The sequence below is a fragment of the Elephas maximus genome, chromosome 3 (assembly GCF_024166365.1).
Source record: "Elephas maximus indicus isolate mEleMax1 chromosome 3, mEleMax1 primary haplotype, whole genome shotgun sequence".
NCBI lineage: Eukaryota > Metazoa > Chordata > Mammalia > Proboscidea > Elephantidae > Elephas > Elephas maximus.
Window position 1 is genome coordinate 198,953,306 of NC_064821.1, and position 27,796 is coordinate 198,981,101.

Sequence of the window (27,796 nt, forward strand, 5' to 3'; positions counted from 1 at the left end):
CAGAACTCTATAGACTTGCCAGAGTGTTGGAAGATCCTCCTTCATGGGGAACTGATCCCTTTCAATTGACAGGTTATGGGTTAAGAACTGTCCACAGTGACTTTCCACTGAAGTTACTGACTTCACCCTTCTTTTCAACCATTCTTGATCTCCCTTAATTACATATAAGTCAGTGCCCTCACTGGCTGCCCATTTATCTTGCCCCTAGGACCACCCATGTTTATTAGCATTTCCACTTTGACTTTGCTATCCATTATGGAAAGTCACCCACCTTGCTTCCCAGAGTTAAGTGCTGCCACCTGGCCTCTGCTCTGCAGGATCCTATCATCCCCATTACTACTACGGAAACCAGTTCTTTAACATCTCCTTCCATCAGCCTCAACCTACAGAGGGCAGCCACTTCTGAACTTCTCAAAGATGCTGGTGATCCCTTCACCAGTGCATTTCTTATTCCCTTTATAAAAAAGTTTTCTCTGGGCCTTCCTAAGGAATAAGAAACATAATCAGTTGGTAGATTCTCCAGTATTATATAACAAATTTATTCTTACACGCCCACTTCCTCTGATCCTTCCCCCTATGGCCTGCCGTCTCAACTGTGGGCCATTATTTTTCCAAAGCTTCCAAATGCCATCTCAACAAAGTACTTGAACCATCTCCTGGAGCCCATACCAGGATGTAAAATCCCAAGTCATAAGAAAATTCTTCTATTATCATGAATTCTGTAAGAATTAAATTCTAAACTCATGAAATCATTAGTACAACCAAAAATTTGTTTTCTAACATCCAGAATTTGGGGACAAAGGGGCATTCCCTTTAAAGTTTGAGAGCAACATAAACATTTCACATACAGATCAAACTTAAGCTTTGTACTATTTTTAAGCACCAGAGAAGGCTAGAAAAATGCTAGAGATGTCTTCGCAGTGACACATTCTTGCTGAAGAAAAACTTCTCTAGAGGCAACCGTCACGTAGGAAAGACCTACAATTACAGGAATTCATCATTTTGGCTAGGAGCTATGGAGAGACTGAGGGCTCCAGAGCGGTGCTACTCAAAGGTAGTTCACAGACTTATGCAGTCTGTGAAGAGTTTTGTACTAGTTCACAACATGATGATTAAGAAATTGAGAGCGTTTAAAACCTTTTTAGCGTTTTCACACTGCTGTAATATCCAAGTGCATGATGCTTCTGAACAGGGTCTGTCAAACTTGTATGGTGGGTTGCATACAGTGACTGAGCACTAAGCATGGGCAACAGGAACACATATCAATACACAAAGGATCAGGTATTTAAAAAAAAAAGCTAGTCTTTCACCACAAATAGTTTGAGGACTGCCCTAGAGTGCCAAACTTCATCCCTCCTCAAGTTCTAGGATAATTCAAATACAGTGTTTTTGGAATAGGGAGCAACCTGAGATCAACTTGTCTGTGTTAAATCAGAATAAAAACAAGCGTCCTGGCAACAAAGCTAAAGCGAACTACAGCACCTATTTAGATTCCTGGAATGAGCCCTGGCCAGGCCAGTAGAAGTGAGAATTTGTAAAACAAACAAATAAAAAACCAAACACACTGCCAGGGCAGTAGGCAAAAGATTCAAGGGTCGGGGCCCTTTTGTTCTTCCCTCCTTCTCTCTTGTCCAGTGTTTGGCTGGAGTTGTTGAGGAGGAAATTTTGGCCATTCAGGCCTCATGACCATCATCACAAGTCTGCCTCTACTTTTTCTCATCTAGAGTGGTGGAGTCTCAGCTTCAGACCTGGGTTCTTCCATGCTCTGGTAAGTTACACTAGCTGGACCTTCCCAAGCAGCATGAAGCATCAACAGCATTCACTTCCTTGCTGATCCCACAGAACACATGAGATCTTCAGGGTATGAAATGCCTTAACCCAGGGGAAAGTGACATGTCAGGAGCTCAAAGTGGCTCAGATGATGTATGTGAATTTGCTCTGGCAACAGTTATTTTCTGAGTGCTGAACCAGGAGAGCCAGCTGGTCTGACCAGATTATTCACCAACATATGGCAGCCAAGGGCCACAGAAATCACTGGCTCCTACAAAGAAGGGCAAGGTCAGCTCAAAAAGAAACAATTTAGAAAACACGTTAACAATGCATTACCAATATCAGCAATAGTAATGTGATATGTTAAAATACAATATCTGAAGGGCGTCCCAGATGGAAATATTCAGAAAAGAAATGAGGACGGATGGATATCAAGTCTTCTTTGCCAAATGACGTGCAGACAGAGCTGGGAAGGGAGGGGGAAGGCTCCCCACCACAAGGCACCAGGAGCCAGGCACTGCAATTCTACGAAAAACTAGTCTGCCAACATTCCTCACTCTGCAGCTTACAGAAGCTGAGGAAGGTCAGAAAAAGACCCAGATGAAGAACAGGCCACACTCCCCACTCAGAATATTTATTAGACGCTGGCCCACGGAGCCTGCAGGAAAAGGTGCCCAGGTTGCACCCCCTCCCCTTACCCAAGCCACCTCCCAGAATCCAGGGACAGGATTCTAAGGGAGTCAGAAGTCTTAAATAAGACAGAATGTATCTGGGGCAGGTCATTCATTCCCAGACCTGACACTACTGTTGTATGTTTGCCAGGAGGAAGGGGACCACTGCAAGTGGTGGGTGGACTAGATGAGGGGAAACAGGATGGGTTCTTCTTTGTCATAGCTTAGGCTTGGGAATAAATAGGTATTTTAAAAAGAGAGGAGTTAAGACAAAAGGCAGGGGGCAAAAGAAGGTCAGGAGCTGAGTTCACCTAGATCACAAAGCACTGTAGAAAGAACTAGGGCAGCAATTTGAGTTCGCAGGCTGGACCAGGGAATTGGGGCTCAGCACCCAAAGAGAGGAGAATCCCAGGGCTTCTCTCCCAACCTTACTGTGATTAGATGCATTCAATTAGTACCTTTCCCACCACAGAATGCAGAACAGTCTGAAGGCGAGAGGGCATGATGATGGAACTGCAGCTCCAGCCCAGGATAAGTACCTCCTCATTCCCAAAGGTCCTTCCCAGGAGAACTGTAGAAAACAGAGTCCTGGGACTTTGTTCCTGTTCCCCAGGTCCAAGACAGGGAGTAGAGACAAGGCACGAAGACCCTGCTTGTAAAGGTGAACATCAGTGTGGCCATATAACTATTTTGAGAGGAAGAAGAAGGCACATGCCCCAAAAGGAATGCCTTCCTCTGCCTGGCAGGTAGCTGGGCTTTTGCTAGCAGCAGAAACCACAATGGAGTAGGGCTAACAGAAATGACCTGTGGAACAGGCCTTATTCCCAGAAAGACAGAGAAAAAGCCCCTGCTGGCATGGCACAGTCTTGGGTGGGACGGCAGAGGGCAGTGGGCAGATCGCTCCTGCAGACGACGCTCCTGCCTCAGCTCCCAATGGCTCTGCTGACTCCAGATGTTCCCCATGGCTGGGAATCAGGGAGGAAAACGTGTGGTATTTCACATGATCAGACACTGTTCACCACTGGCACCTGGTAGGCCCGACAGATTGAGGGCATCCAGGTCAAAGTTGAGGCCAGGAGGCTGGAGAAGAGATGAAGGGACTCAGACAACTGCTCATATTTAGGGTGAGACCTTCTGAAGGTCCATCCCCAATAGCCACAGTTATCACCTTAGATGGAATCACTAAAGGGTACAGAATTCTGGAAACTAGGGATCTGATTAAAATCTAGGAGGAGAAAACATACTCACCATCTCCCCAGCCAGCTCTTTTGGGGGATGACCCAAGTCCTGTAGCTGGAAAATAAGAGCAACATGAGATAGGAAAAAACCCAGAAAACAAGACAGCAGCCCAGAAGAGGAACCTGAGCTCTGATCTTCGGGGCTTTCTCCTGAGGACCATGCTATGTGGCCTCTCTTGTGCTCCCTCTTCTGCCCAGCTGTGGCAGTGTGGCATCCCTCCTAGATGCCTCCTCCACTGAACACCCAAGCCGACAGCACCAGAAGGCAGGTGGCCAACAGGAGGCCTTACCTGCTGCATGAGATCCAGCACCATCTCAAAACGAGCCTTTTGAGTGGCCTCGCTGTCTGTGGGGGTCTCTGCCTCAAACTGCTCACATATCTTGCCCATGACACTGTGCTGCTCCTGATATTTTTCAAACTGCTCTGGAGGTAGAGATTCCCGGTGACTCTGCAACCATTCTGGGTACTGAGAAAACAGAGAATGGGTAGTTAACAATTAAGTAAACAACGAATAGGGAAGGGCAATGAGAACAATACTTAAAATATGGAGAGGAGGGTAGCACTGAAGGAAAAAGCCAAATAACTTAGTTCAGCATGAGAGGTAGCACTGACTCCAACCAGAGCCCCTGGCTATGGTCTACAAACCATAAAAGTTTGGCAAACTTTTCATGTGAAGGGCCAGACAGCAGGTTTCATGGGCCACATACAGTCTCTGTCACATATTCTTCTTTGTTTTTTTTTTACAACACATAAAAATATAAAAGCTTTTTTAGCTTGGTTTGCCAACTTCTGGTCTATATTACTCATTCTGCACTTAACTGCATGTTGCTATCTGTCACTAAAAAACATCTAGGCCTATATTTTATCTCCAATAAAACTATAAGCTCTTTAACTACAGAGCTCATCATTTAAACTCTTTTTAAATCACTTACGGCACAAAGCCAGTGCTGAGAACCTATGCAGTATATTCTCACACGAATCACTGTTGGAGAAATAAACGAAGACACAAATGCAAAAAGAGGTCGATGAGACTATGACCCAGAGTCCTGAGCCGGTCTACAGAAAATGAGAGCTGAGGGGTTTCCCCTCTTACTCCAGAGATCCTCAGCATGGAAACTCTCATCTTTCAGAGACATAACTCCCCCAACCCTACACATTCCACATAAATGAAGGAGACAAAAAAAGCAGAGGGACTTGTGCATTCAAGTTAGTCTCTCTCTAGAGGCCCTGAGCACACAAAGTAGCCCATAAGAGTTGATACGAGGCAAGGGAGGAGGAAAAGCAGAAGCGGACTGACAAACCTTTTCTGTGATCTCCTTCAGTGACGGGTACAGCACATCCTTAGACAGTAGGTTCTGCATGATACTCTGCATGATGGGGAGGAAGCTCCCTTCCCCGCCCCCTTCGGCCAGGCCTAGCCCCTCCATGGCCTTGTTCAGCTCTTCCTCCGACATGCCTGAATTCTAGAGAGGACAGGAGAGACGGTGAGCATACTGCCTTCTCAGGATGGCTTACCACCCTTTCAGTTGGGAAAGTAGAAGCCCAGGGAAGAACGATTTAAACTTGACTGTTTCAAAACAATGAGGCAGGGACAGACTTGGGATGATACCCCAGAGTTTTTGTCTTTTGAGACTCTGGTCGTGAAGGTGTCCGGGAGTGGGCCCCATGTGGTCCCCTACCTCTAGCCTCTCACCTGAAGGTCAGTGGCATTTTTGGCTAGTCCACTTAGTGTCTCCTTTAGGCAAGAAGTGAATTCCTGTTGGGAGGTCGCATCACTGCCTAGGACAGACCAAAGAGCCAGGGTCATTTGGGGTTTTAACGGTCTGCCTGGCTAGACTAACACAGTTGTCAGCTTTGGTGAGGAGCATTTACCAGTGAATTGCTTATCATTCTAAAGCTTCAAAGTCTATGCTTATCTTCATGGTCATTTTCATAAATCCGTATGGACCATGCGTCAGTTTATTCTCCATGATGATACCCAGAATAACAGTGCAACCTTCGAAACGGTCAGTTTTGAATCATCTTTCCTATTACTTTCCAACCTATCTCATCTCTTTCATTAAGTAGGGTTCCCACCTCTCCTCCCATCTCCTCTCCTTATCTTTACCCCACAACAGTGACACTGTGATTGCTATCAACCTTACTAAGAATTCCAGTGTTCTCAAGCAGCATGACTTGAACATATTTTCAGCTGTCTGGGGTCCCCTCCTCACCCACTCTTCCAGCGGCCTCTGAGAGCTTTTGGAACTGTTCCACCAGGTGGGGCTCTTCCTCAGCCAACTCCTTCATTGCCTTCTCGAACTCCGCAGTGGCTTGGGAAGCCAACTCGCTGTCGAACAGTTCCTGGAAAAACTTCTCTTGGGAGGCAAAGAGAGCATCCTGCAGGAGAGGTTGGGCAAAATGTGTCTCTTACTTGGCACCTCACTGCACCTGGCCTGTGGCAGAAGCTACAGGCAGTGGCTTTGAGAAATGCAGTGCCTCCCTCCTACGTGCCTCCATTGGAAGTTCTAACTACGTCTCCCGATGAGGACATCAAGAAAGGCATTTGGCCACTGAAGGAAGGGTATAGACTGGCATACCAATCTAACCATTTAAACCTGCTCTTTTCTCAGAGAACGTCCTTGAGATCCCTCCACTCAACCTGAAGTTTGTTTTACAAAGACTGAGACTTGCAGGAGCACTCAGCAATGTGATGCCAAGGCACCCTTTCCCACTCCCCTCCGGCCCACAGGGGCCTGACCCACCTCGGTTCAGACCTGTATAGCCCTCCCCTCCCCCTCCCTTAATTGGGTAGAATTTATACTTTTGCAGTGTCTCCTGGAGATCTCTTCTGGGGCCCGGAAGCATCGGGGGCCAAGGTGGTAGGAGGGGCTGCTGGGGAGGGTTTGGCCTTATCAAAATCATCAAGAGCACCTTCAGAGACAAGAGACATGGTGTGTGTTGGGGATGGGTGATGGAGAAAGGCTGGATGGTTTCTGAGCATTAAAAGAACAATTTTTCAAATTGCCAACTTCTCTAAATTTTTCTCTTTCTGAGTCTCCACCTCCCAGTCCATCCCTCAATAAGCCTCCCACTTTTCCCCCATTACTTAATTTAATGTAATCAAAAAGGAAGAAATCTCTTAAGGTGAAACAAGCAAACCGGTCTCAGACCTGGGAGGAAAGGGTTAAAAGGGCAGAGGGCAAAGTACATCTCCATTTACATTATGCCTTCCTTGCCACGCCCTAATGATTCCCTGTAAAGCCTATAAAAATATCCAACAGGAGCAGGGAACATAGAATTCATTCTGGAGCCCTAAACGGAATGACCTTTGGCAAGAAAGCAGAATTCAAAAGATATCCCACCCAGCTTTCCTTTGGTCCTGGTGCTAGTACAAATTGAGGGGCTCCACGTTGCACTCCATGGGAGGACATTAAACCCTCTTCTCTTAGCCTCCAATTTAGCCTTCCCTCAGCAAAGCTTCTAGGGTTCCCTCTTGCCCCACCTCCGCAATTCACAAACAGTCGCCTGGCACTCCCAGTTTCTGTTCATTTTTCCACCTTCCCACATCTCTGTGACTGGGCAAGACAAAAAATTCACCTCTGGGTCTCCACCACCACTCTGCTTGCCAGGCCTAGGGGGAGGGCACTGGCCTCACTCTGGGCAAGAAACCAACACAGGGCCAAGGAAGAAAAGAACATCCACCGTTTTTCAGGAGAGTCAACTGGCTTGCTTTATAAGCCGGCTCACCCTCAATTTCTCAGGAAAAACAGGAAAGTAGTCCGCGTGAGCTACTGACGTGATGTAAGAACCGTAAAGGAGACTAGTGAGGGAAGGGTGATAGGACTAGGAGGAGGACAGAAGTGTCTTTTGCGTTAAGGATAAGACAGGGGCACTGAAGGACGCACTACGGGTTTTTGAAGAGTTAATGTTAGCAATCCATGACTGTCGGTTTCGTTGCCCACCGCGGACAGAATGCTGGGCTGGCGGGAAGTTAAGACTTCACGAACTTCTTAATCTAAAGCAAGAAGAGTTTGAGAGGAATCGAGGAATCCTGTTCTGTGGGTTACCGTTCCCCCTCCGGCAGGGAGATCAACTGTCTGGGCCATTAGGTCTGGGCCATTGGGGGCCAAAGATGAGCTCCTCAACTCCTGCCGCGAAGGTGACCCAGAGATCTTCTTCGGGGTCGCAGTTAGACCTCCGTCCCCGTCCAACCCTTGGAGACCCGCTCCCTCTCCGCCCCGGATATTTCAGGCTCATTTAAGCCCCGGAATGGGTCCTCACACCCGCCCCCTCCGGGCCTTTCCCATTACCGGGTCTTACTTTCCAGAAGCTCGTCCAATTCGCGATCAGCCTCGGCCCCAACTCCACAGTCTCCCTCCGCGGCGGCCATCTTGCTACCTCCGGCTTGCCGTAGGGGGCTGGGCTCTTCGGCACCGCCCACTCGCCCGCCCCCGTCCGCCTTGTGCAGCCAGTAGCATTGTTGGTAGGCCGGAGCCGCCATTTTTAAAGGGACAGGAAGCTTTGCATGGTCTCATGGGCTGGGAACTGCTGAACTAGCGCGAGGGCAATATATTGTGATCTTCTGCCAGGTTTCTTATTGGCCTGGCCTCCTCTACTTCAACTTCCCACATACCTAGAGAAGTGATCTTTCATTACTTCTTCCCAAGCTGTGGGTAGGCCAGATTAGGACAAGCTCCCTACACCTAACCAGAAGCTACCCATGTATCACCAAGAAGACAATTAGAGTGCATAGAAACCCACACTATTTTTCCCCTCACTTCCTTTGATATTTTACTCAACTGCCATTTCTCTGAGACCCCCTTCTGTGGCCTCATTGAATAAAATTGCAATCCCTCCTACACATACACATGTATACTTCTGGGTATATTTTTCTCCTTAAGACTGAGCACTATACCGAACCAAATACCAAACCTGTTGTCATCGAGTTAATTCCAACTCATAGCGACCCTATAGGACAGAGCAGAACTGCCCCATAGGGTTTTCCAAAGAGCGGTTGGTGGAGCAGCTCGTGTATATGAACTGCCGACCTTTTGGTTAGCAGCCTGAGCTAACCACTGTGCCACTAGGGCATATTATATATATACTTTTTATCTTGTTTATCGTCTCTTGCCTCCCACCACACTTGAATTTAAGCACCATGAAGGCAAGGATTTTTGTCCGTTGTCTTCTCTGCTGGATTCCCAGCTCCTAAAGTATTTAACAGGCATTCATTGGCCACTCTTTGCTCTCCCAGACCCTTAATTAGGCCGCTTCTGTGCCAAATCTAACGGACATCTCTTTTTCCTATTCTTCACTAGAACTGTTGGACTAACGGACACAAGGCCACGTGTAGTAATTCAAATGTAGTAAGAACTCAATGTTAGTTGAATCAGGCAGAAAAAGCAACTCTGGCATCTGAGACTGAGCAAAATGGCAATTCAAATGTAGTAGTAACAGACCTGATCTAGCCTCTCTGGCTTTCTCTGTCCTATCTCCTTTTCTCCATATGGAACCCAACTTCCAATGTAATTTTGAGTGCGGAGGGGAAAGCTCAGATAGAGATGATTCTGGGCAACTCCTATTCAGATCTGTCAGAATGCAACTCCCTCAGAGACGAAACTATTTTATAACTCAGTATCTACCATTGTTTAAAATCCTGTGCTGGGCACAGTGAAGGATATAGAGATAAATCAAGAACAGCTCCTGCCCTAAAGTAGCTGTCTGGGGATTGGGCTGAAGGCAGTAGTAAACATATACACAGTAAGTATGACACAAGGTGTCTTAAAAGCGATAAAGTTTATAAGGTGTTATAAAGGTTAAAAGAAGGGAAAAATCACATCTATGTTAAAAAAAAAAAAATCACATGTAACTCACTTCATCTCTTTGGCCCTTAGATTCCCAAACATTTGAGTACTGTGTGTACTTACCTTTTCCCTTCTCGGATATGGCACAGACTTGTTAAAGTCATACCCCTGCAAAACCTGTTTACTTCCAAGCAAGCAAGTGGTGTCATTTAGGAGAAAACATTCTAAACTAAGAGCCAGAAGACCTAAATTCTAGTCCCAACTCTGTCACTAAATCACTCTGTCCTTTTGAAAACGCTTCATTAATCTAGGACTCAGATTACGAATATCTAACATTGGAGTTGGTACTCTAACACCCTATTCAAACACCTGTCACATAATTGATTCCAGGCTAATTTTCTCATTCAACGCGGAACTGCTTATACATGTGTCTCTAATATGGCTTTATCAGGCATGTATGCTAAAAGTATAACATTTTGTCCAACTACAAGTTAGTACTCCCATTGTGGTAAGATAAGCACCTTAATATGGTAACTACTAGATGATAATTGAGAATTAAGAGACTCTAACAGCATGATTCTTCCTTTGCAGTATCTTTTAAGCTTGTTTCTGCTTTTCTATTTTACTGTTAAGATTCCTAACACCTCAGCTCAGTATTTACTCAACTCCTGGTTGCTCCTTCTTTCTAACATACAGTGAACAGTGTTACAAAACAATATTTTACAGCATTTCCTTGACATCACTCTTATTTAAGAACTGAATGACACTCCACTGTTTATTGGCCATCTTCAAATTTTCGTCGGGCATTCACAATTATTTCACTTACGTCCACTTTGTCTCCTCAGTTACATAAGCTTCAAGAACTGGGGTCTGTCAATTTTTTTCATACCCCTCAGTTTAGGCAAATGTTTATGTTCCGTGCAAAGTTAATTTTATAGTCATGCATTGCTTAACATCCATGAGACATTCTGTGAAACAGGATGTTAAGTGATTTGGATGTGGTACAAACATGCCTAAATTGCGAGCCATAGCATTTACTGATTTCCCACCTTCGTGTTGTTTAATGACTTTTGTTTTGCTTCCAAGTTGATACTTTTCCTTTGCCTGTTGCTGCTGCTATCGCTAGCACTGGTTTTGCTGCGTTTGGGAGCCATGATACACTTCACAGTAGTATTTTAGAAAGAAAATTAAATAGAGATAACGCTACAACACTCAAGAGATGCACAATACACGAGATTGGATGCTGCTGCCTCTGAGTCGAAGCATATGCTGTTATACCATCAACTTTTTATTTAAGTAGGGAAAATTCATGTTAAAATAACAACAGAAAGTAAAGTACAGTATATATGTAAGACAGTAACATAGACATTTATTATGGCTATTAAGGCATAATGTTATTATAGATTACATATGCACCGTACCATTATACCCTGGCAGCACATACACTTTGTATATAAAAGACATGAGATATACGTTACCTGCGGGAAGCTGTTGCGATCTGGTTACCACTACTACATCTTGTTCTCTGATCCAGACTTCTGAACTCTATTATAACCTCATGGGACCACGGATGTATATGCAGTCGGACGTTGCCTGAATGGATGTTATGCAGTGCATGACTGTAATTTAATTTTTAAACTTACAAAAAGGTGTCTTTTTTGACAAACGAACTTGCCTGTTTACAAAAAGAATGTTTATAACTTGAGAAAGTGTTATCAAAGTAGTATACAAAATTTTAAGAAGGCAGGGTTAGTTTGGGTGTGCTTTATATTAAGTGACTCTTAGTATAAAGGTAAAACATATAAAGACTTGTGTTCTTTGCGGAAATCCTGGTGGCGTCGTGGTCAAGGGCTATGTTTGCTAACCTAAAGGTCAGCAGCTCGAGTCCACCAGGCGCTCCTTGGAAACTATGGGGCAGTCCTCGTTTGTCCTATGGGGTTGCTACGAGTCAGAATCGACTCAACGGCAATGGGTCAGGTGCTCTTTGAAGGAAGAATTCCACTCTTAAGAGTTTATCTCCATGTATACTTCCCCCACTTGTACAATGTGTGTTCAGGTAATTCATCGCAGCACTGTTTATAACAGCAAAAGAATGGAAATGATTCCAATATCTACCAACGTAGGACAACTTACATAAATTATGGCATATCATATAATGTAACACTAGAAGAGTACAGCTCTCTAATATGCTGATATGGAAGAATCTCTAAAATATGCTAAGTGAAAAAACAGGGTGCAGAATTGTTAAATAGGATGCTTCCATTTGTACATAGAAGAAGGATAGGAAAGAGCATGTATCTGTTTGTATATATATAAGAAATCTCTGGAAGGGTATAAGCAAGCTAGTAACAGTGGTTACCTGTTTTGGGAAAGGTGAAAGGAACTAGGTGGCTGGAGGAAGGGGTGGGAGGAACAGCTGTCACAGTATAGCTTTTTACATTTACTGATATTTGAGCTATGCAAATGTATTGTTTATTAAAAACATTAAAAATTTAAAATGGACATATTTTAATCAAAGGCACAGAACATCACTATTTACTGAATTAGTCTCATTACTGGACAAGCAAAATACAATATTGCCAAAGTAAGCACCGTAATATATACGTGTACTACTAATGACTCTTACATATGCGTGTTACATATAAAACACCTAGAGCAGTAACAGGCACAACAAATAATGGCTGTAATTAGCATACCTGAAAGACCGCAGTGAAAAATGGAATAGAAAAGCTACCTGCTGCCTACCATTCTTAGCTTAGGTCTATACCTCACATACATCCTATGAACAATTTATGCTTCTTTTTTTTAAACAGTGGTATTAGTTGTTTTGTAATTAAAAATAACTATTGCAAGAAAGATATCTCCTTTAGTGAGGCAGCTGCATGGGGTGAGGAGAACCTGAGAGGGTCCAGGAAAGAAATGGCAAGCCAAGAAGCTCTTGTAGAAATCTATTTTATTTGGTATGAGAAACAAAATATGAGAACAATGGTTGTAAAGGACAAATCAACATAAAGGGGTATACACTTCTGGAAAATCAAATGGTTTCCTCTCAGACCTTAAATTTCTAGGCACACAGAGGGTACCTACTTGGGAGGTTCAATGCCCAAGAAAATGGGAGAATGGCTAAGAGTTTGGGAGAGTTGAGTAAAAAAATCATATCTTATTACATTCCACTCCTTTCTAGCAAACAGGATACAAAGATGCTGGGAAGGGGAGGGACAAATATTGAATGAATGAATTTACTAAATGAATGCTCATCACTGAATTTTCATTTGTTTCTTGAAAGACCTAAGCTGGGAGGGCCAGGCCAACTATGACCACAACTGTAGTCACCATGAGAAGATGAGAGGGCTTCATAGGCAAAGAAGTCAGTGTTAGACATTTTGATTAGCCATAATAAAAAAGAAAAGTGCACTGGGCTTTAGCATAGGGAAAGCCAAATGTCAATAATCTGAGGGGTAGTTGGGAGTAGGGGGACATTAGAAGGATGATAGAGGGGCATTCTCTGGAAGGAAAATATGATGACTCCCCTATGCACAAAAAGGGGACCCTAGCGAAACTGCAGAGGACTGATCCTTAGACCAATCACATCTTTGCCAATCTCTGTAACCTGTGGAAGAGGAAAGAGAGGGAAAAGTTAGGGATCTGTGAGGGTGGGAAGCCTAGAATGCTGATTCCCTCCACCCCTCAATGGACACCGTAGACAGGTGTTTGCTATTTATTGGTATGGGGTAGTGGCGAAGTTCTAGTTTTCTCCATTATCACTGCCTAAAGAAGCTAGGGCCAAATCCAGGAGAAAAGACCACCATGCTTCTTTGTTTTTCTCTTCCGAAATATCCTAGAGGCATTTCTTGAGGTCAGTACTTACTGTAGTCACCCTGCAGATTTGACCCTGGAACTCAGGGGAATAGCAGGCCCCACTGAGTGGACACTTCTCTACTGGCTTTCCACGGTAGATGGGCCGATAAGATGCAGCACAAATGTCAAAGGGGTTATGCATGTCATAATTGAGCTGGTAGGCATCCGTGGGGTTCTTCTCACATGCAGACAGGATTTTTCGGGTCTAGGACAGGGGAAGAGTATTTTATTAAAGAGGGCTGAAAGCTGTACACAACAACTCAAATGATCTCATCACTGTGGTTTAGCAATCGTACTATATGGGTACAGGCCCCACCCCCGGGAGGGATAGATCTAAAGGGATAACAATCGCTATTTCTGCTATATCCAGCTTTTCCCTTCTCAGTACCAAAGTGGCTCATGGACCTAGACCCACACTCTACTGAGTCTGGGTATTATCAGGGTCAGGTCCTAGAAAGGGTTAAAACTGGCTTCCATGCCCACTGCCATTTGGAGGGCATAAGAAATGGGATATTGTTATGGATTGCATTGTGTGTCCCCCCAAAATATGTGCTGTAAATCCTAAATCCCTATACCAGTGGATGTAATCCCATTTGGGAATAGGGCTTTCTTTGTTATATTATTGGATCATGTCACTGTAGGGTATATCACAAGCCCATCACCTTTGAGATATAAAAAGAGAAGGAACTGAGGAACAGAAGCTAAAAAGAGACAAGGACCTTTCCCCAAAGCCAACACAGAGAGAAAGCCTTTCCCTAGAGCTGACATCATGAATTCAGACCTCTACCCTCCTAAACTGTGAGAAAATACATTTCTGTTTGTTAAAGACACCCACTTGTGGTATTTCTGTGAGAGCAGCACTAGGGAACTAAGACATGTATGTGGAGATCAGTGGCGAATGGGACATCTGAAGCTGGAGGACAGATTGGGGTTTTTTCAGATGCAGTGGAGCTACTCTATGTTTCGGGTGACTCTCACACTGGTGCCACGTCTGAGTAAGTTATTAATTCAGTTTCTAGGAATAAAAGGAGGCATCAGGTCAATAACTAGACGATGGTGTTCTGGTGGCTTTTTCGTTGACTGTTGTGCCTTGTTTCAGAGGCAAGGACCTTGGTTTCTGCTCCCTCCATGTAAGAACAGATCTGGTTCCCCTAGGGTCACTGAAGGAATACCTGTTGAGCCACCTCGGGCTTGGGCCCAAGCTCCAGCAGGCGCCGAGCAAAGGTGGCAGCTGTCTTGAAGTTCTTCAGTTTGAAAAAGAGGTTGAGGGCTGTGCGCAGCACCAGGATCATGTGCACAGGCTGCAGGTTTGAGTGAGTGAAATAGGCTGCCATCTGGTGGACAGAAAGAGGAACACATGCCAGGTTGATAAAACAGCTGGGATAGATCTCTTACAAGATGCTACACATGCATTTAAAAAACAAAAACCAGGACTGGCTATAAAACGGTTCTCCCAGATAAAGAGCACTGATAGGATGATGAAGCAGGGTAAAAAAAAATGCAGCCCCGCTCAAGGAAACAGGCCCACACTCTCTGCTCCAGACTGAGTTTGGAATTACGAAATTCAGACCTAACAGAGGGTGAAGGGGAAGATGTCTCGGTAGTGCTCAGAGGCCCACAGCTGTTACCTCACAAATGCGCTTCTGCTGTTCTAGAGTTTCCTTGGGCAGCTTTTTCCTTTCTATTTCCATGGACAAACCCACAATGTACTCACGACAAATGGTGATGAGCTGCTGGGCCTGGAGAGAGGGGTATAAGAAGGTCATGGTACAGAGGCAAGAATGTGGGGGTATCCAAACCTGGGACAAGTGCTAGCCCCTCCTACCTCTGCAATCTCCTGTTTGTTATCCACAACAAGGAGTGGCACACTTAGTAGAATGGAGCGGAATTTTTCCACAGCCTCCTCAAACTTGCCAACTGTGGTGAGCTGGTAGCACAGCTGCAACCGTTGGATGAGGTCATTAAGCTTCAGGCCTACAGCTGGAACACCATTTTTCAACCCTGCGTCTTTCCTGGCAAGGGAAAAGCAGGAAGAAGACAGAGGAGAGTAAGTAGCCAACTAGGATTCAACTTCGTTTTCAGGCAAATGTGATCACAACCCTCTACTGTGGAAGTAGCTGGGAAATGGGATGGAAGCAGGTATAAGCCAAACCTTATAGATGGTGAGCCAAAGATCTTTTCCTACTAGGAAACCCCAGCTCTGGGAGAATTTTAAATTTTGAGGCTACCTTCTGAAATATCTACATGACTTGGAAGAGACAGAAGCAAGGAGCAAGGGGCCTTACCAATTGCGATTAGGGTAGCCATACATGGAGGGCAGGCAGGGCAGAGCCTGATAAGTGGTACGGCCCCGGGCATATGTCTGCAGAAATAATTGCTTGTAGGGGGCAAACTGGGTTACTCCAACCTGGTCATGAAGGAGCTGGAACAAGAGGAAAGCAACAAAGATTTTGGTCCCACCGCTTAAAAACTGATTATGGGCAAGATATTTAAATTCTCTGTGCTTGTTTCCTAACCAGTAAAATATACTTAATTATAGGATTTACCTTGCTTAATAATACTTATAAAGCATTTAGGAAAGTGCTTGGCACACAGTAAACATTGTTGCAATTATTATTACTGCTATTACAGCACAGGGCTCTTAGTGTTCAAAACACACGTCTGTTCTGGAAGGGGTGCTGATCTCACCGACGTCAAGCCAGGAAGCTGGCTGTGTGGAAGACGGCTGGAAGGACCTGCCTGCAGAGATCACTAGGCCAAGTGGAACGCAAGTAAGAGGAAGGCCTGTGAGGCAAGTATATTTAGGCCAAGACCAAGGGCTTCCATGCTAAATACACACCTCCTGTGTATGTGTATCTGGTTAAGACGAGTTAACCACCTCCCTGGAACCCTCGGCTGAGCTAGGCATACTCAAGAGGAAGAGTCAAGTTCACTTTAAGAAACTCACCCGCATGGCTGTTTCAAAAGAGCCTGCCAGGATGTGATCAACTGGAAGCTGAGAGTTATTGCACCAGATCTAACAAGAAGCAGAAAAGCCAGCCCACGTGAAATTTTGTTCTCTCTCTTCCCAAACTATCCTACTGTACGCTCACAGTAGAAAGCTGACACTGTTGACACACAAATCAAGTATTAGCCAGCTCAAAAACGCTCATCCCCAGGGCTGTGTCTTCCTGCTTACCTGAGTTGGGCTGGTTCCCTTGGTGGGAGGCACAAAGAAGCCATCCTCAGCTCCACCACCTGCCCCAGTGGGTACGTCCTAGGGGGAAAAACCGAAAAATTGAGTCATTTTTTAAAGCTGTTCAAGCACTCAGTTCTGATGAATCCCAAACACAACCCATTGCCTTATTCGCGGCCTCCATCGTGGAGGCGGGTGGTAGTTATGGGAGAAGACCCTGAAAACAGGAACAGCCTCACCAGTAACAAAATGAGGTACAAAAGCTCCAATTCAACAAAAAAAAACCTGCTGCCTTTTCCTAAGCTGTCTCTGGTACAACCCTGATTATGTCATTTTTCTTTTTCTTTTTTGTAGCACCATTTACTGAGTACTTACGGTATGCCGCAGTGCTAAGCTGTTTATATACATTTTCTTCTCTGACTCCCTACAAATCTGGAAGGTAGGAACTATGAACACATTTTATGAAATACAACTCTAAGTTGCACAACTTGCCAAGTCACACAGCTAATGACCAGTAGAGTCAGAATTCAAACTCAGGGCTTCCTAACTCCTGAGACCACTGTTAGGTCAGTGCTTATCTAAAATAGTACTTGTCCTCTAGAATCTCATCTTTTAGCCAAGAGCATCCTTTTGAAAATTCATTAGTGTGTTTCAGAAGACGCAGTTTATCTGTTTGCTAGGCTAATAAAATCCAGCCTCATTAAATCTGGTAAAGTGAAAGGAAACAGGAAGGGGCAGTAGCAGAGAAGATGTCTGCTATGGCAGCGATGAGAAATGGATAATAATGTAGTTTCACAGCTTGGGTTACCAGACCAGGTAGGTGGAGAAGTGGCTCCAGATTCATTAAAATCACTGTGCCGGGCTTGTGACCGTCCACACACAGTTCTGAGGTGGCATGTTGCCCTTTAACAGGGTTATCTTCCCCACAACAGGTGCCCTTGATGTTAATTTCAACCACCTTTACCAGTATAAACACGTAGATGCACCTCTTCCAGGTTAACTCTCTTATATCAAATGATGCTGTATATTAAATTATCATCCCATTCCATCTACAACATCGCTGGGCAACAGAACTTCTTTTTCCAACTTTTTATAGGTGTCCAATTTATTGACAGCAATTATAATAATGCAGCCCTACCCTTAATCATGTGATATTTCCATCACTTTTAACACCCCCTTCCCCCCTGCCTCCTACCCCTGGTAACCACTAATAGACTTTGTCCTCTATACATTTGCCTTTTTGTCTTTTTATAGAAGTGAGTCATACAATTTTGTCCTTTTGTGATTACTTATTTCACTCAGCATGTCTTGAAGCTCCATTCATACTGTAGCATGTATCAGGATTTCATTTCTCCTACTGACTAAGTAGTATTCCTTTGTATGTATGTACCACATTTTGTTTATCCATTCATCTGCTGATGGGCATTTAGGTTACTTCCACCTTTTGGCTGTTGTGAATAGTGCTGCAATGAACACTGGTGTACAAGTCTCTGAGCCTCTGCTTTGAAGTCTTTTGAGTATATGCCTAGCGGTAGAATTGCTGGGTCATCTGGTCTGGAGACCTGGTGGTGCAGTGGTCAAGAGTTCAGCTGCTAATCAAAAGGCCGGCAGTTGGAATCCACCAGCCACTCTGTGGAAATCCTGTGGGGCAGTTCTGCTGTGTCCCATAGGCCGCTACAATCAGAACTGACTCAAAGACAATGGGTATGGAAGTTCTATTTTTAGTTATTTGAGGAACTGCCACATTGTTTTCCATAATGGCTATCCCATTTTGCATTGTCACCAGCAATGGATGAGGGTTCTAATTTCTCCACATGCTTACAAGGACTTTTTTTTTTTTTTTTTTAATCTTAGCCACCCTAGTAGGAGTGGAATGGTTATCTCATTGTGGTTTTGATTTGCATTTCTCTGATGACTAATGACACTGAGCATCTTTTCATGTGTTTGGTGGCCATCTGAACGTCCTCTTTGGTGAAACGTCTATTCACATTCTTTGCCCATTTTATGATTAGGTTATTTGTCTTTTTAACTTGTCAAAATTATATATATAGTTATTAGATTCTTGTCAGATATATGTTTTCTGAAGATATTCTCCCACTCGGTAGCTTGTCTTTGCCTTTTTGGTAAAGTCTTTTGGTGAACAAAAGTTTTTAATTTTTATGAAGTTCCATTTATTTATTTTGTCTTTTGCTCTTTGTGGTTTTGTGACTATATTAGATAATCCACTATGAAAAGTTAGGCCTGGCAGCATTGTCCCTGCTTTTTCTTCTAAGAATTTTATGGTTTTAGTTTGCACATTTAGGTCCTTAATCCGGTCTGAATTTGTTTTTGTGCAGGGTGTGAGGCATGGGTCCTACTTCATTTTTCTGCATGTGGAAATCCAATTTTCCCAGCATTTATTGTCGAGACTCTTTCCCCATCTAACAGACTTAGCACCCTTGTCAAAAGTCAGCTGACTGTAAATTTGTGGGTTTATTTCTGGATTCTCAATTCTCTTCCATTGGTCTATGTGTCTATTGTCATACCAGGCTATTTTGACTACTGTAGCTATGTAGTCTTATTTTTTCAATGGGAGATAAGCATCATAATAGAGGTAGGTCCTAGATCCCTTCCTCTCTGGGTAACTCAGGATACGTGGAGGTGAAAAGGCCACTAACCCTAACTTGTTTTTCCTTCTTTACAACAGGAGATAAGCACGAGATTAGAAAGAGGGTCTAGGTCCCCTCCCTATTAGGGGCCTCAAGATATTGGTAGGAGGTGGGGGGTGTAGGTAAGGCTACCTACTTCTAAAGGGAGAAGAAAGGGAGAGCTCACAAGGCTAAGAATTCCACATACCAGCTCAGGGGGAAGGTCCAGATCCTCTTCTACATCCCAACCACCTCCTTCTTCCTGTCCTTTGCCATCATCCCCCAAACCTTCTGTGGCCTCCACAAACCCATCTGTAAGGAAAATTCAGACTCAAAACAGCTTTGGACAGTGACACAATCTTAGCCAAAAGAAAGCAAACTCTTGGGATTCTTGTTGACTCCCAGGATCTGGAAGAGCTGCCCTACAACCCAGTCCCCATCCACGGAGTCCATCTCGCAAGAACAGCCCTAGAGAGCCGCACTCTTACCTTCATCCAGCTGCAGCTCTGCATCCTCTCCCCAGCCCTCAGTACCAACAGTGTCAATGTCAATGTCAGCAGCCAGTGCTCCCCCCTTCCCTACAGAGGGAGGAAACGGAGAGGAACTGGTTATCCCAGGCAAGTCTGAGATATAGCCTTCTCAGCAGGCAAGGTGTATCCTTTCAAAGGTGCCAAGGTAATGCCCACTGTTTTTATTATTTATTTTTGTGCTGTGCATGTGTAAGTGGGCCTGACGCTTGGAACTCTGGGAAGCTTTTATTATGCTAACTTGAAGTAGTTTCACAAATAGAAGTGAAATGGAAGCAAATGTCTTTCCTACTACTCAAAATCAGCTCTTAAACCATCTTTGATGCCCCAGCTTTTAGCTACTACCTCTTGGAATTTTTTTCTGATGTCTTTCCTAAGCTATCATCGCTACAGTGGTCCACTGTCTTTTACTTAGTTCTCAAGATCATCTTACCACCACACACTGACAGAGTGTATTACAAGTTATATAAGTTGTCATTAACATATTATTTCATTTCCACAACCACGACCTACAGAAGCTGACTGAGCAGGTAGTATTACCATGAAATTAAGGAAGTTGTCCAAGGAAATTCAGCTGGTAAAGCAATAAATCTGCAACTCAGATTTGGATCATCTAAGATTAACTCTAATAGTTTTGTCAGCATCATACTGCGTCTATGAAAAACATTAATTAGCATCCTTTTTAAAAATGCTTTGCAACTTTAACACATTATCCAGTTTTCGCTAAAAGTCCTTCTAATCCTTTCTTGATTATAATTCATGGTTTAATGCTTTGGAGTCATGCAAAACTGGGTTTGATCTAGCTCTACCATTCACTAGCTGGGGGGACTTGGGACAAATTACTTGCCTTACTTGCGGGGATTAAATGGGATAATGCTTACAATAAGTGAAATAAAATAAAATAGTAGCAAAGGCTTGGAATCTACAAGTATACAGTATATCTGCTCCTTCCCCACCTTCATTAAATCTGACTTCTTTCTAGGTTTCATTTCTAATCTTTTTATCCTTTCACAGTTCTCTGAGACTAATTTCAGGTTTTTGAGAAGGGAAAGAAGATAAAAGCTCCCTGCCACCTTTTATCTTTCTGTACATGTACCATACTGGAAAAGACTCTAGTTGGGTCAGAAGGGAAACCCACCCTCAAATCAAGATGTTGGGTTACAGTTGGTAGATTTTTTTTTTTTTTTTTGGTCTAAGGAGGTTAGGAAGAAACTTCTAAAAGATCTCTTATTGAGAGAGCCCTCAATACTTTATCACTTATCATTCAACCGTTTACTTGTTAGCTCTACTTCATCTAGTCCCAAAGAAAGATGAAAGGTGGCTTATCAGAAGAGGTCGGCAGTTCAAATCCGCCAGGCACTCCTTGGAAACTCTACGGGGCAGGTCTACTCTGTCCTGTAGGGTCGCTATGAGTTGGAATTGACTCGACGGCAGTGGGTTTGGTTTTGGTTTATCATAAATAAGGCTCAGATACAATGAAACTGAAATGACTAAACCACTGATAAAAAGACAAGTTAGGTATTTAAAAAAGGGTGGTGTTGGAGGAGGAAATGTAAATAATAATTATACTAGAAGGGCAGCTATATTTAAGGTGCTTGGCCAAAAAAAACATCAGAAACAGACTGTCTCCCCACCCCCACCAACACCCCCCACCCCTGCTTTTCTTGACTTCTATGGATTCAGGTTTCTGTGTGTGTGGTGGGGTGGAGTACACAGGGCATGAGGACACAGGTAGGTGGGAGGGGACGGAGGGAAGAGCAAGACTGGGACTAAAATCCCCGAGGGTCTGTGTAGGCCCTTACTTAGGAGAAATAACTAGTAGACATATCCAAGAAAACAGGACGAGAGGAAAACAGGAGGTGGTGGACGGTGGTAGCACGCATCATTTGTGGCAGCTGAATTTGCACCGTAAGACTGAATGCCATGAGTGATAAAACACTGAATGCAGAGTATGACTACATCTATGGTAAAACCTAAGGAAGTGCACCAAAATGTTAACAGTGGTGGTTAGAGGCATGGACTAAGAGGCTGTCCCCTCTATTTCCCCCTGCTCCAAATTTTCTTTAACGATTTCAAAATGCTATTATTTAGTTTTTAAAGGACTGTGCCATGACTCGTTGACATGTCAGTGCTCCATGAGGCTTCACACAGAGAAAAAGACAGATGAAGTGAAAAGCTAATGGTACCCAATGGGACAGTTCATCCAAAAACAAATCACAAAAACAACAACAACAACAACAAAGCTATGAGAGAAATGGGTACTCACCTTTGCTGGCAATGGAGCCTTCAAAGAATCCTTTGGACACAGTCAACAGCGGCCAATTGGTATCCAATGGCATGATAGGTGCAGGTGGCTGGAGCAGCTTAGCATTAGGGTCGATGTCTGGGATCTGAAAGGTAGAAGAAGAAATGAGGGTAAAAGTAAACAGCTCCTAGGATTCATGTAGAGGAAGATTATGGACCTTCTTTTGATCTCTTTTGTTTCTCTGCCTTTCCCAGTAACCAGGTGGGAGGGTGAAACTGTCCCAAGATCTGAGTCATTCCCACAATCAGAGACACTCCCACAATCAGAGACACTCATGTAAGCAAAGACTCACTGTCTCCTTCTCTGGATCAAATGTCTCCTTCAGGCTCTCAGCTTCTTCATCTAAGCCATGGGTAGCCGCTGTGAGATACGCTAGTGACTCTGCAGAGAAAACAGACTTTGTGGCATAGGCAGATACATTTCCAAGAGAATGCTGCTGTGATAGGCAGCCTCTGAGTGATCCCTGCCTCCTGGCATTCATGTCCTTGCATTATCTCCTCTCCATGAGTACAGGCTGGACTTACAGACTAGCTTGTAATGAATAGAATATGGCAGAAGTAGTAGGATGTGACTCCCAAGATTAAGTTACAAAGACTATGGCTTCCACCTTCAGTACATTCTCTTGCTCATTTACTCTAAGGGAAAACAGCTGCCATGTTGTAAACTGTCCTATGGAGAGGTCCACATGGCAAGAAGCTAATGTCTCCCAGCCAAAGCCAGTGAGGACCTGAGGCCTGCCAACAGCCATGTGAAGGGGCTTAGAAGTGGATCTTCACTCAGGTGAGCTTTGAGATGACTGTGGCCCCAACCAACACTTTGACTACAGTCTTATGAGAGACAATGAGGCAGAGGCACCCAGCTAAGCCATTCCCAAAACTGTGAGATAATATACGTTTGTTGTTCTAAAGTCACTAAGTTTTGGGGTAATTTGTTCACAGTAACAGAAAACTATTACAGGTGCTTATCCTTAAGTTCTATCATCAGTGTTGATGAGAACCTTGGAATCATCCTTGACTTCTCTTTCACATTACACATCCAGTCCTTCAATAAATTATGTTGACTCTACCTTCAAAATATATCCATTGCTCAGCTCCACATGCTAGCACCTCAGGCCAAACCACATCTTTCACCTTTCTTGTTCCCTGATATATCTCATATGCTAGTATAATGCATGATATCTAGTGGATTCTCAAAAAATATCCCTAGAATACGTAAATGAATAAATGAGTAAATGAGTGAAACCTCCAGATTTGAAGTAAAGGAATAAAATTAGAATGGTACCTAACCAACTACATTTACTAGATCATCTGCTCCAGGACCTTATAAAATTTCCTATCTACCATAACCATTAACTATTTTCCTAAAGAGTCTTGGCAAGACTGAATATTCCGGCAGCACCACCATTTGGCTTTGAAGAAAGTCTTCTGAGCACGGCAGGAACGTGCTCTCTTGAAAACAATGCACAAGGAAAATCCTTTACCACTACACATGAAAAACTCAACATGAAGAGAAAAACACTACCTAAGGCCCCAAAGAGGCTGGTCAATCCTGATTAGATACTCACTCTGCCCACAATTCTTCAGGATCCGCACTCGCTCTGACACATCGCCCAGGTACAGGGCATTCTGATAATGACCGCTCATGTCCTTTCGAATCTCAGCTGTACGAAGTCAATAAGAGACAACCAGTTATGTCTTCTCTCTTAAGCTCTTTCTTCTGTTCACCTCCCTCCTTCCCCTAAGCATCTCTCTTTTCCCATCCTTTGTTTCAGAGGCCTCACCAATCTTCATCATTTTGCGAAGTTTCTCTAGGTTGCCGGTAATAAGGTACAGGAAGGAAAGTTTGTCAAAATTTTTCGTGCGCTGGTAGCACATTTCAACAATCTGGTGGTTCCCCTGTAGTAGGGCCACTTCTCCCAGCTTTTCCCAGCAGTTTTTATCATCCAGTGCTTTGGCAGCTTCCAGAGCAATCTAAAAAATACCCAGGATCAGAGTTAACAGGTTGGAAGATACTATGACTCAAAACCAGGAGTTCTGAAGTCACAGCAATTGCCTCTAAATAAAACTCCCAAGGAATTCCCTAAACTTTTAATCACTCTTTGCTTTTAGTCTAATTCAGTCTATTAAAAATCCTCTCAATAAAAAGTCACTTTACAAATCAATAGAAGGACACAGATGCAGAACTGAATCAATGGGAGACAGAATCAGCAAAATAGAGCACAAAACCCTTGACACCAATTTATTTACAGAAAAATCAGGAAAAAGAATGAAGAAAGCCTAAGAATTATGTGGGACATTATCAAGAGAAAAATTTTACCTGTGATCAGAACTCCAGGAGGATTTAAAAAACAAAAAAAAAAAAACCCCACATACAGAAAGATTTGTTAAAGATTTGCTAGTAGAAAACTACCCTAATATCATGAAAGATAAGAATATATACATCCAAGAAGCTCGATGAACCCCATACAGGATAGATTCCAAAAGAAAGTCACCAAAACATATCATAATCAAATTTGGCAAAACCAAAGACAATGAAAGAATCCTTGGAGCAGCTCAGGAAAAACAAAAGGTCACGTACAAAGGGGAACCAATTAAGACTAAACTATGCTTACTGGCAGAAACCATGCAGGCAAGAAGGCAATGGGATAACATATATAAAATCTTAACAGAAAAAAATTGCCAACCAAAAATTATACACCCAGTGCCGCCGAGTCGATTAAATACGATGGCGACATTAAGACATTTCCAAATAAACAAAAATTAAGGGAATTTGCAAAAACCAGACCAAACTTACAAGAAATATTAAAGGAAGTCCTCCAGACAGAAAACCAAAAACATCACACAACAACCTGAGACTAAGACACAGGGCAGCATCAGCCAGATATCAACTCAGAAAAATAATTCTTAAAAATAAAAAAAAAAGCTAAGAGACTGAAAACAGGGAACTGGAGAAGTCAATCTGTAAATGACGACACCAAAACAAAAAGGAGTAATAAGTAGTGTAGTTATAGAACTTTCATATGGAAAGGAAGTCAAGGAGATATCAAGAAATAAAAGACTGCTTTAAACTTAGGAAGGTAAAGGTAAATTTCAAGGTAAACACAAAGAAAGTTAACACATCTACTCATCAAAATTAAAAAAAGACAAAACAAAAAAACAGAGACTCAGTAAACACAAAATCAAGAACAATAAAAGAAAAGAAAATTCACAAAGAACTCAACACAGAAATTAAGTGGAACGAAGAAACTGTCAACACTACACACACACACACACACAAACTCATACCTATCGATAATCACACTGAATGTAAATGCTTTAAATGCACCAGTAGAGAGACAGAGTGGCAGAACGGATTAAAACAACACGACCCATCAATATGCTGTCTACAAGAGATATACCTTAGACACAAATACAAGAAACTGAAAGAACTGAAACCCAAAGAACTGAAAGAAAATACATGAAGCAAACAATAACCAAAAGAAGCAGGAGTGGCAATATTAATCTCTGATAAAATAGGCTTTAAGCAAAATTCACCACAAAACGTAAGGGAGAATTAAAGGGTCAATCCACCAAGAGGACATGAACACAATAAATATATGCACCCAATGACAGGGTTCCAAAATACATTAAAAAAAAAACCTAACAGCACTCTAATAGGAATAGACAGTTCCACAATAATAGTAGGAGACTTCAAATCACCACTTCCACTGAAAGACAGAACAACTAGACAGAAAGTCAAAGATACAGAAGATCTAGAGGCCACAATCAGCCAACTTGACCTAACAGACATACATAACACTGCATCAACGACAGCAAAGTATACATTCTTTTCCAACACACATGGATCATTCCCCAGAATAGACCACAATTTAGGCCACAGAGCAAGCCTCCATAAAATCCAGACCATCAAAATAACACAAAGACTTTTCTCTGGTCATAACGATATAAAGGCAGAAATCAGTAACGGGATCATTGAGGGAAAAAAAAAGAATCAAGTACATGGAAACGGAATAACATCTTGCTTAAAAACCACTGGGTAACAGAAGAAATCAAAGATGAAATAAAAAATTCCTAGAATTAAACAGGATTGAAAATACAACATACAAAAACCTTTGACACACAGCAAAAGCTCAGAGGTCAATTTATAGCAATAAACGCACACACCAAAAAAGGGCCAAAATCAAAACATTAAACCTACAACTTGAACAAACAGAAACAGAGCAACAAAAGAAGCCCACAGTCACCAGAAGGATGGAAATAATAAAGATTAGAGCAGAAATAAATGAAACAACGAACAGGAAACCAATAGTAAGAATCAATAAGACCAGATATTAGTTCTTTGAAAAGATCGATAAAATCAACAAAGTACTCACCAAATTGACAAAAGAAAAGCAGAAGAAGCAAATAATTCAAATAATGAATGAGCTGGGTGACATTACAATGGAACCAATTGAAATAAAAAGGACCATAACAGAATACTATGAAAAACTGTACTCCAACAAACTTGAAAACCTAGAGGAAATGGACAAATTTCTAGAAACATACTACCTACTCTGAACTAACACAAACTGAGGTAGAAATATTGAACAGACCCATAACAACAACAACAAAAAAATCCTGGCCCAAACGGCTTCACAGAGAATTCTGCCAAACACTCAGAAACGATCTCACACCAAGAGTGCTCAAACTATTTCGGAGCATAGAGAAGGAAGGAATACTCTGAATTCATTCTATGAAGCCAGTATAACCCTGATACCAAAGCCAGGCAAAGACACCACCACAACAACAACAAAAAAAGAAAACTACAGATCAATGTACCTCATGAATATAGAAGCAGAACTTCTCAAAAAAATTCTAACCAACAGAATTCAACAGCATCTAAAAAAAAATAATGCATCATGACCAGGTATGCAAGGATGGTTTGACATTCAAAAATCAATGAACGTTATTCACCACATAAATAAAACAAAAGAAAAGAATCACATGATCCTCTCAATCGACACAAAAAAGGCACTGAGTAAGTATCACACCCATTTCTGATAAAAACTCTCAGCAAAATAGGAATACAAGGGAAATTCCACAACATAATAAACACCGTTTCTACAAAACCAACAGCTTACATTCTCAACAGAGACAAGCTAAAAGCATTCACTTGACAATGGGAACCAGGCAATGATGCCCTTTGTCAATACTTATTCAACACTGTGCTGAAAGTCCTAGCTAGATCAATAAGGCAAGAAAAGGAAATAAAGCGCATTCAAATTGGTAAGGAAGAAGTACAACTATTCCTATTCGCAGATTATGTGATCCTATACACAGAAAATCCCAAAGATTCCACCAGAAAGCTACTGGAACTAATAGAGGAATTCAGCAAGGTAGGAGGATATATGGTCAACATACAAAAATCAGTTGGATTCCTGTACATCAACAATGAGAACTTTAAAAGGGAAATCAGAAAAACAATACCATTTATAATAGCTCCCCAAAAGATAAAACACTTAGGAATAAATCTAACCAGAGATGTAAAACACATTTACAAACTACAAAACACTATTGCAAGAGACCTAACATATATGAGAAAATATACCATGCTCAAGGACAAGAAGACTTAACATTGTAAAAACGTCAATGCTACCCAAAGCAATCTATAGATATAATGCAATCCTGATCCAAATTCCAACAGCATCCTTTAATGAGATAAAAAAACTAATCACCAATTTCATATGGACAGCAAAGAGGCCCCAGATAAGTAAACCATTATTAAAGAATTACAACAAAGTAGGAGGCCTCACACTACCTGATCTGAGAACCTACTGTATGGTCACGGTAGTCAAAACAG

General features: G+C 42.7%; 2 protein-coding genes across 3 annotated transcripts in view; both read right to left on the reverse strand.

Moving 5' to 3' along the window:
- Positions 1-2,388: 2,388 nt before the first annotated feature.
- Positions 2,389-8,090, reverse strand: PEX19 (peroxisomal biogenesis factor 19). The gene is made up of 8 exons (XM_049880969.1): positions 7,983-8,090; positions 6,484-6,593; positions 5,894-6,059; positions 5,374-5,459; positions 4,982-5,143; positions 3,970-4,146; positions 3,690-3,734; positions 2,389-3,521 (listed from the first exon to the last, which is right to left on the reverse strand). The coding sequence occupies exons 1-8, from the start codon at positions 8,050-8,052 to the stop codon at positions 3,438-3,440; spliced, it is 900 nt and encodes a 299-aa protein (XP_049736926.1). The 5' UTR covers positions 8,053-8,090; the 3' UTR covers positions 2,389-3,437.
- Positions 8,091-12,402: 4,312 nt separating this feature from the next.
- The window catches only part of COPA (COPI coat complex subunit alpha), a 63,851-nt gene continuing 48,457 nt past the window's right edge, over positions 12,403-27,796 (reverse strand). For both annotated transcript variants that reach the window (XM_049880973.1, XM_049880974.1), the window contains exons 20-33: positions 23,739-23,928; positions 23,523-23,618; positions 22,251-22,339; positions 21,920-22,043; positions 19,615-19,704; positions 19,335-19,438; positions 16,503-16,580; positions 16,272-16,340; positions 15,610-15,746; positions 15,150-15,336; positions 14,953-15,063; positions 14,497-14,658; positions 13,335-13,529; positions 12,403-13,076 (exon numbers count right to left, since the gene is read on the reverse strand). In XM_049880973.1, the coding sequence (XP_049736930.1) occupies positions 13,017-13,076; positions 13,335-13,529; positions 14,497-14,658; positions 14,953-15,063; positions 15,150-15,336; positions 15,610-15,746; positions 16,272-16,340; positions 16,503-16,580; positions 19,335-19,438; positions 19,615-19,704; positions 21,920-22,043; positions 22,251-22,339; positions 23,523-23,618; positions 23,739-23,928 (1,692 nt within the window). In that variant the 3' untranslated portion in view covers positions 12,403-13,016. The remainder of the gene's footprint in view (positions 13,077-13,334; positions 13,530-14,496; positions 14,659-14,952; positions 15,064-15,149; positions 15,337-15,609; positions 15,747-16,271; positions 16,341-16,502; positions 16,581-19,334; positions 19,439-19,614; positions 19,705-21,919; positions 22,044-22,250; positions 22,340-23,522; positions 23,619-23,738; positions 23,929-27,796) is intronic.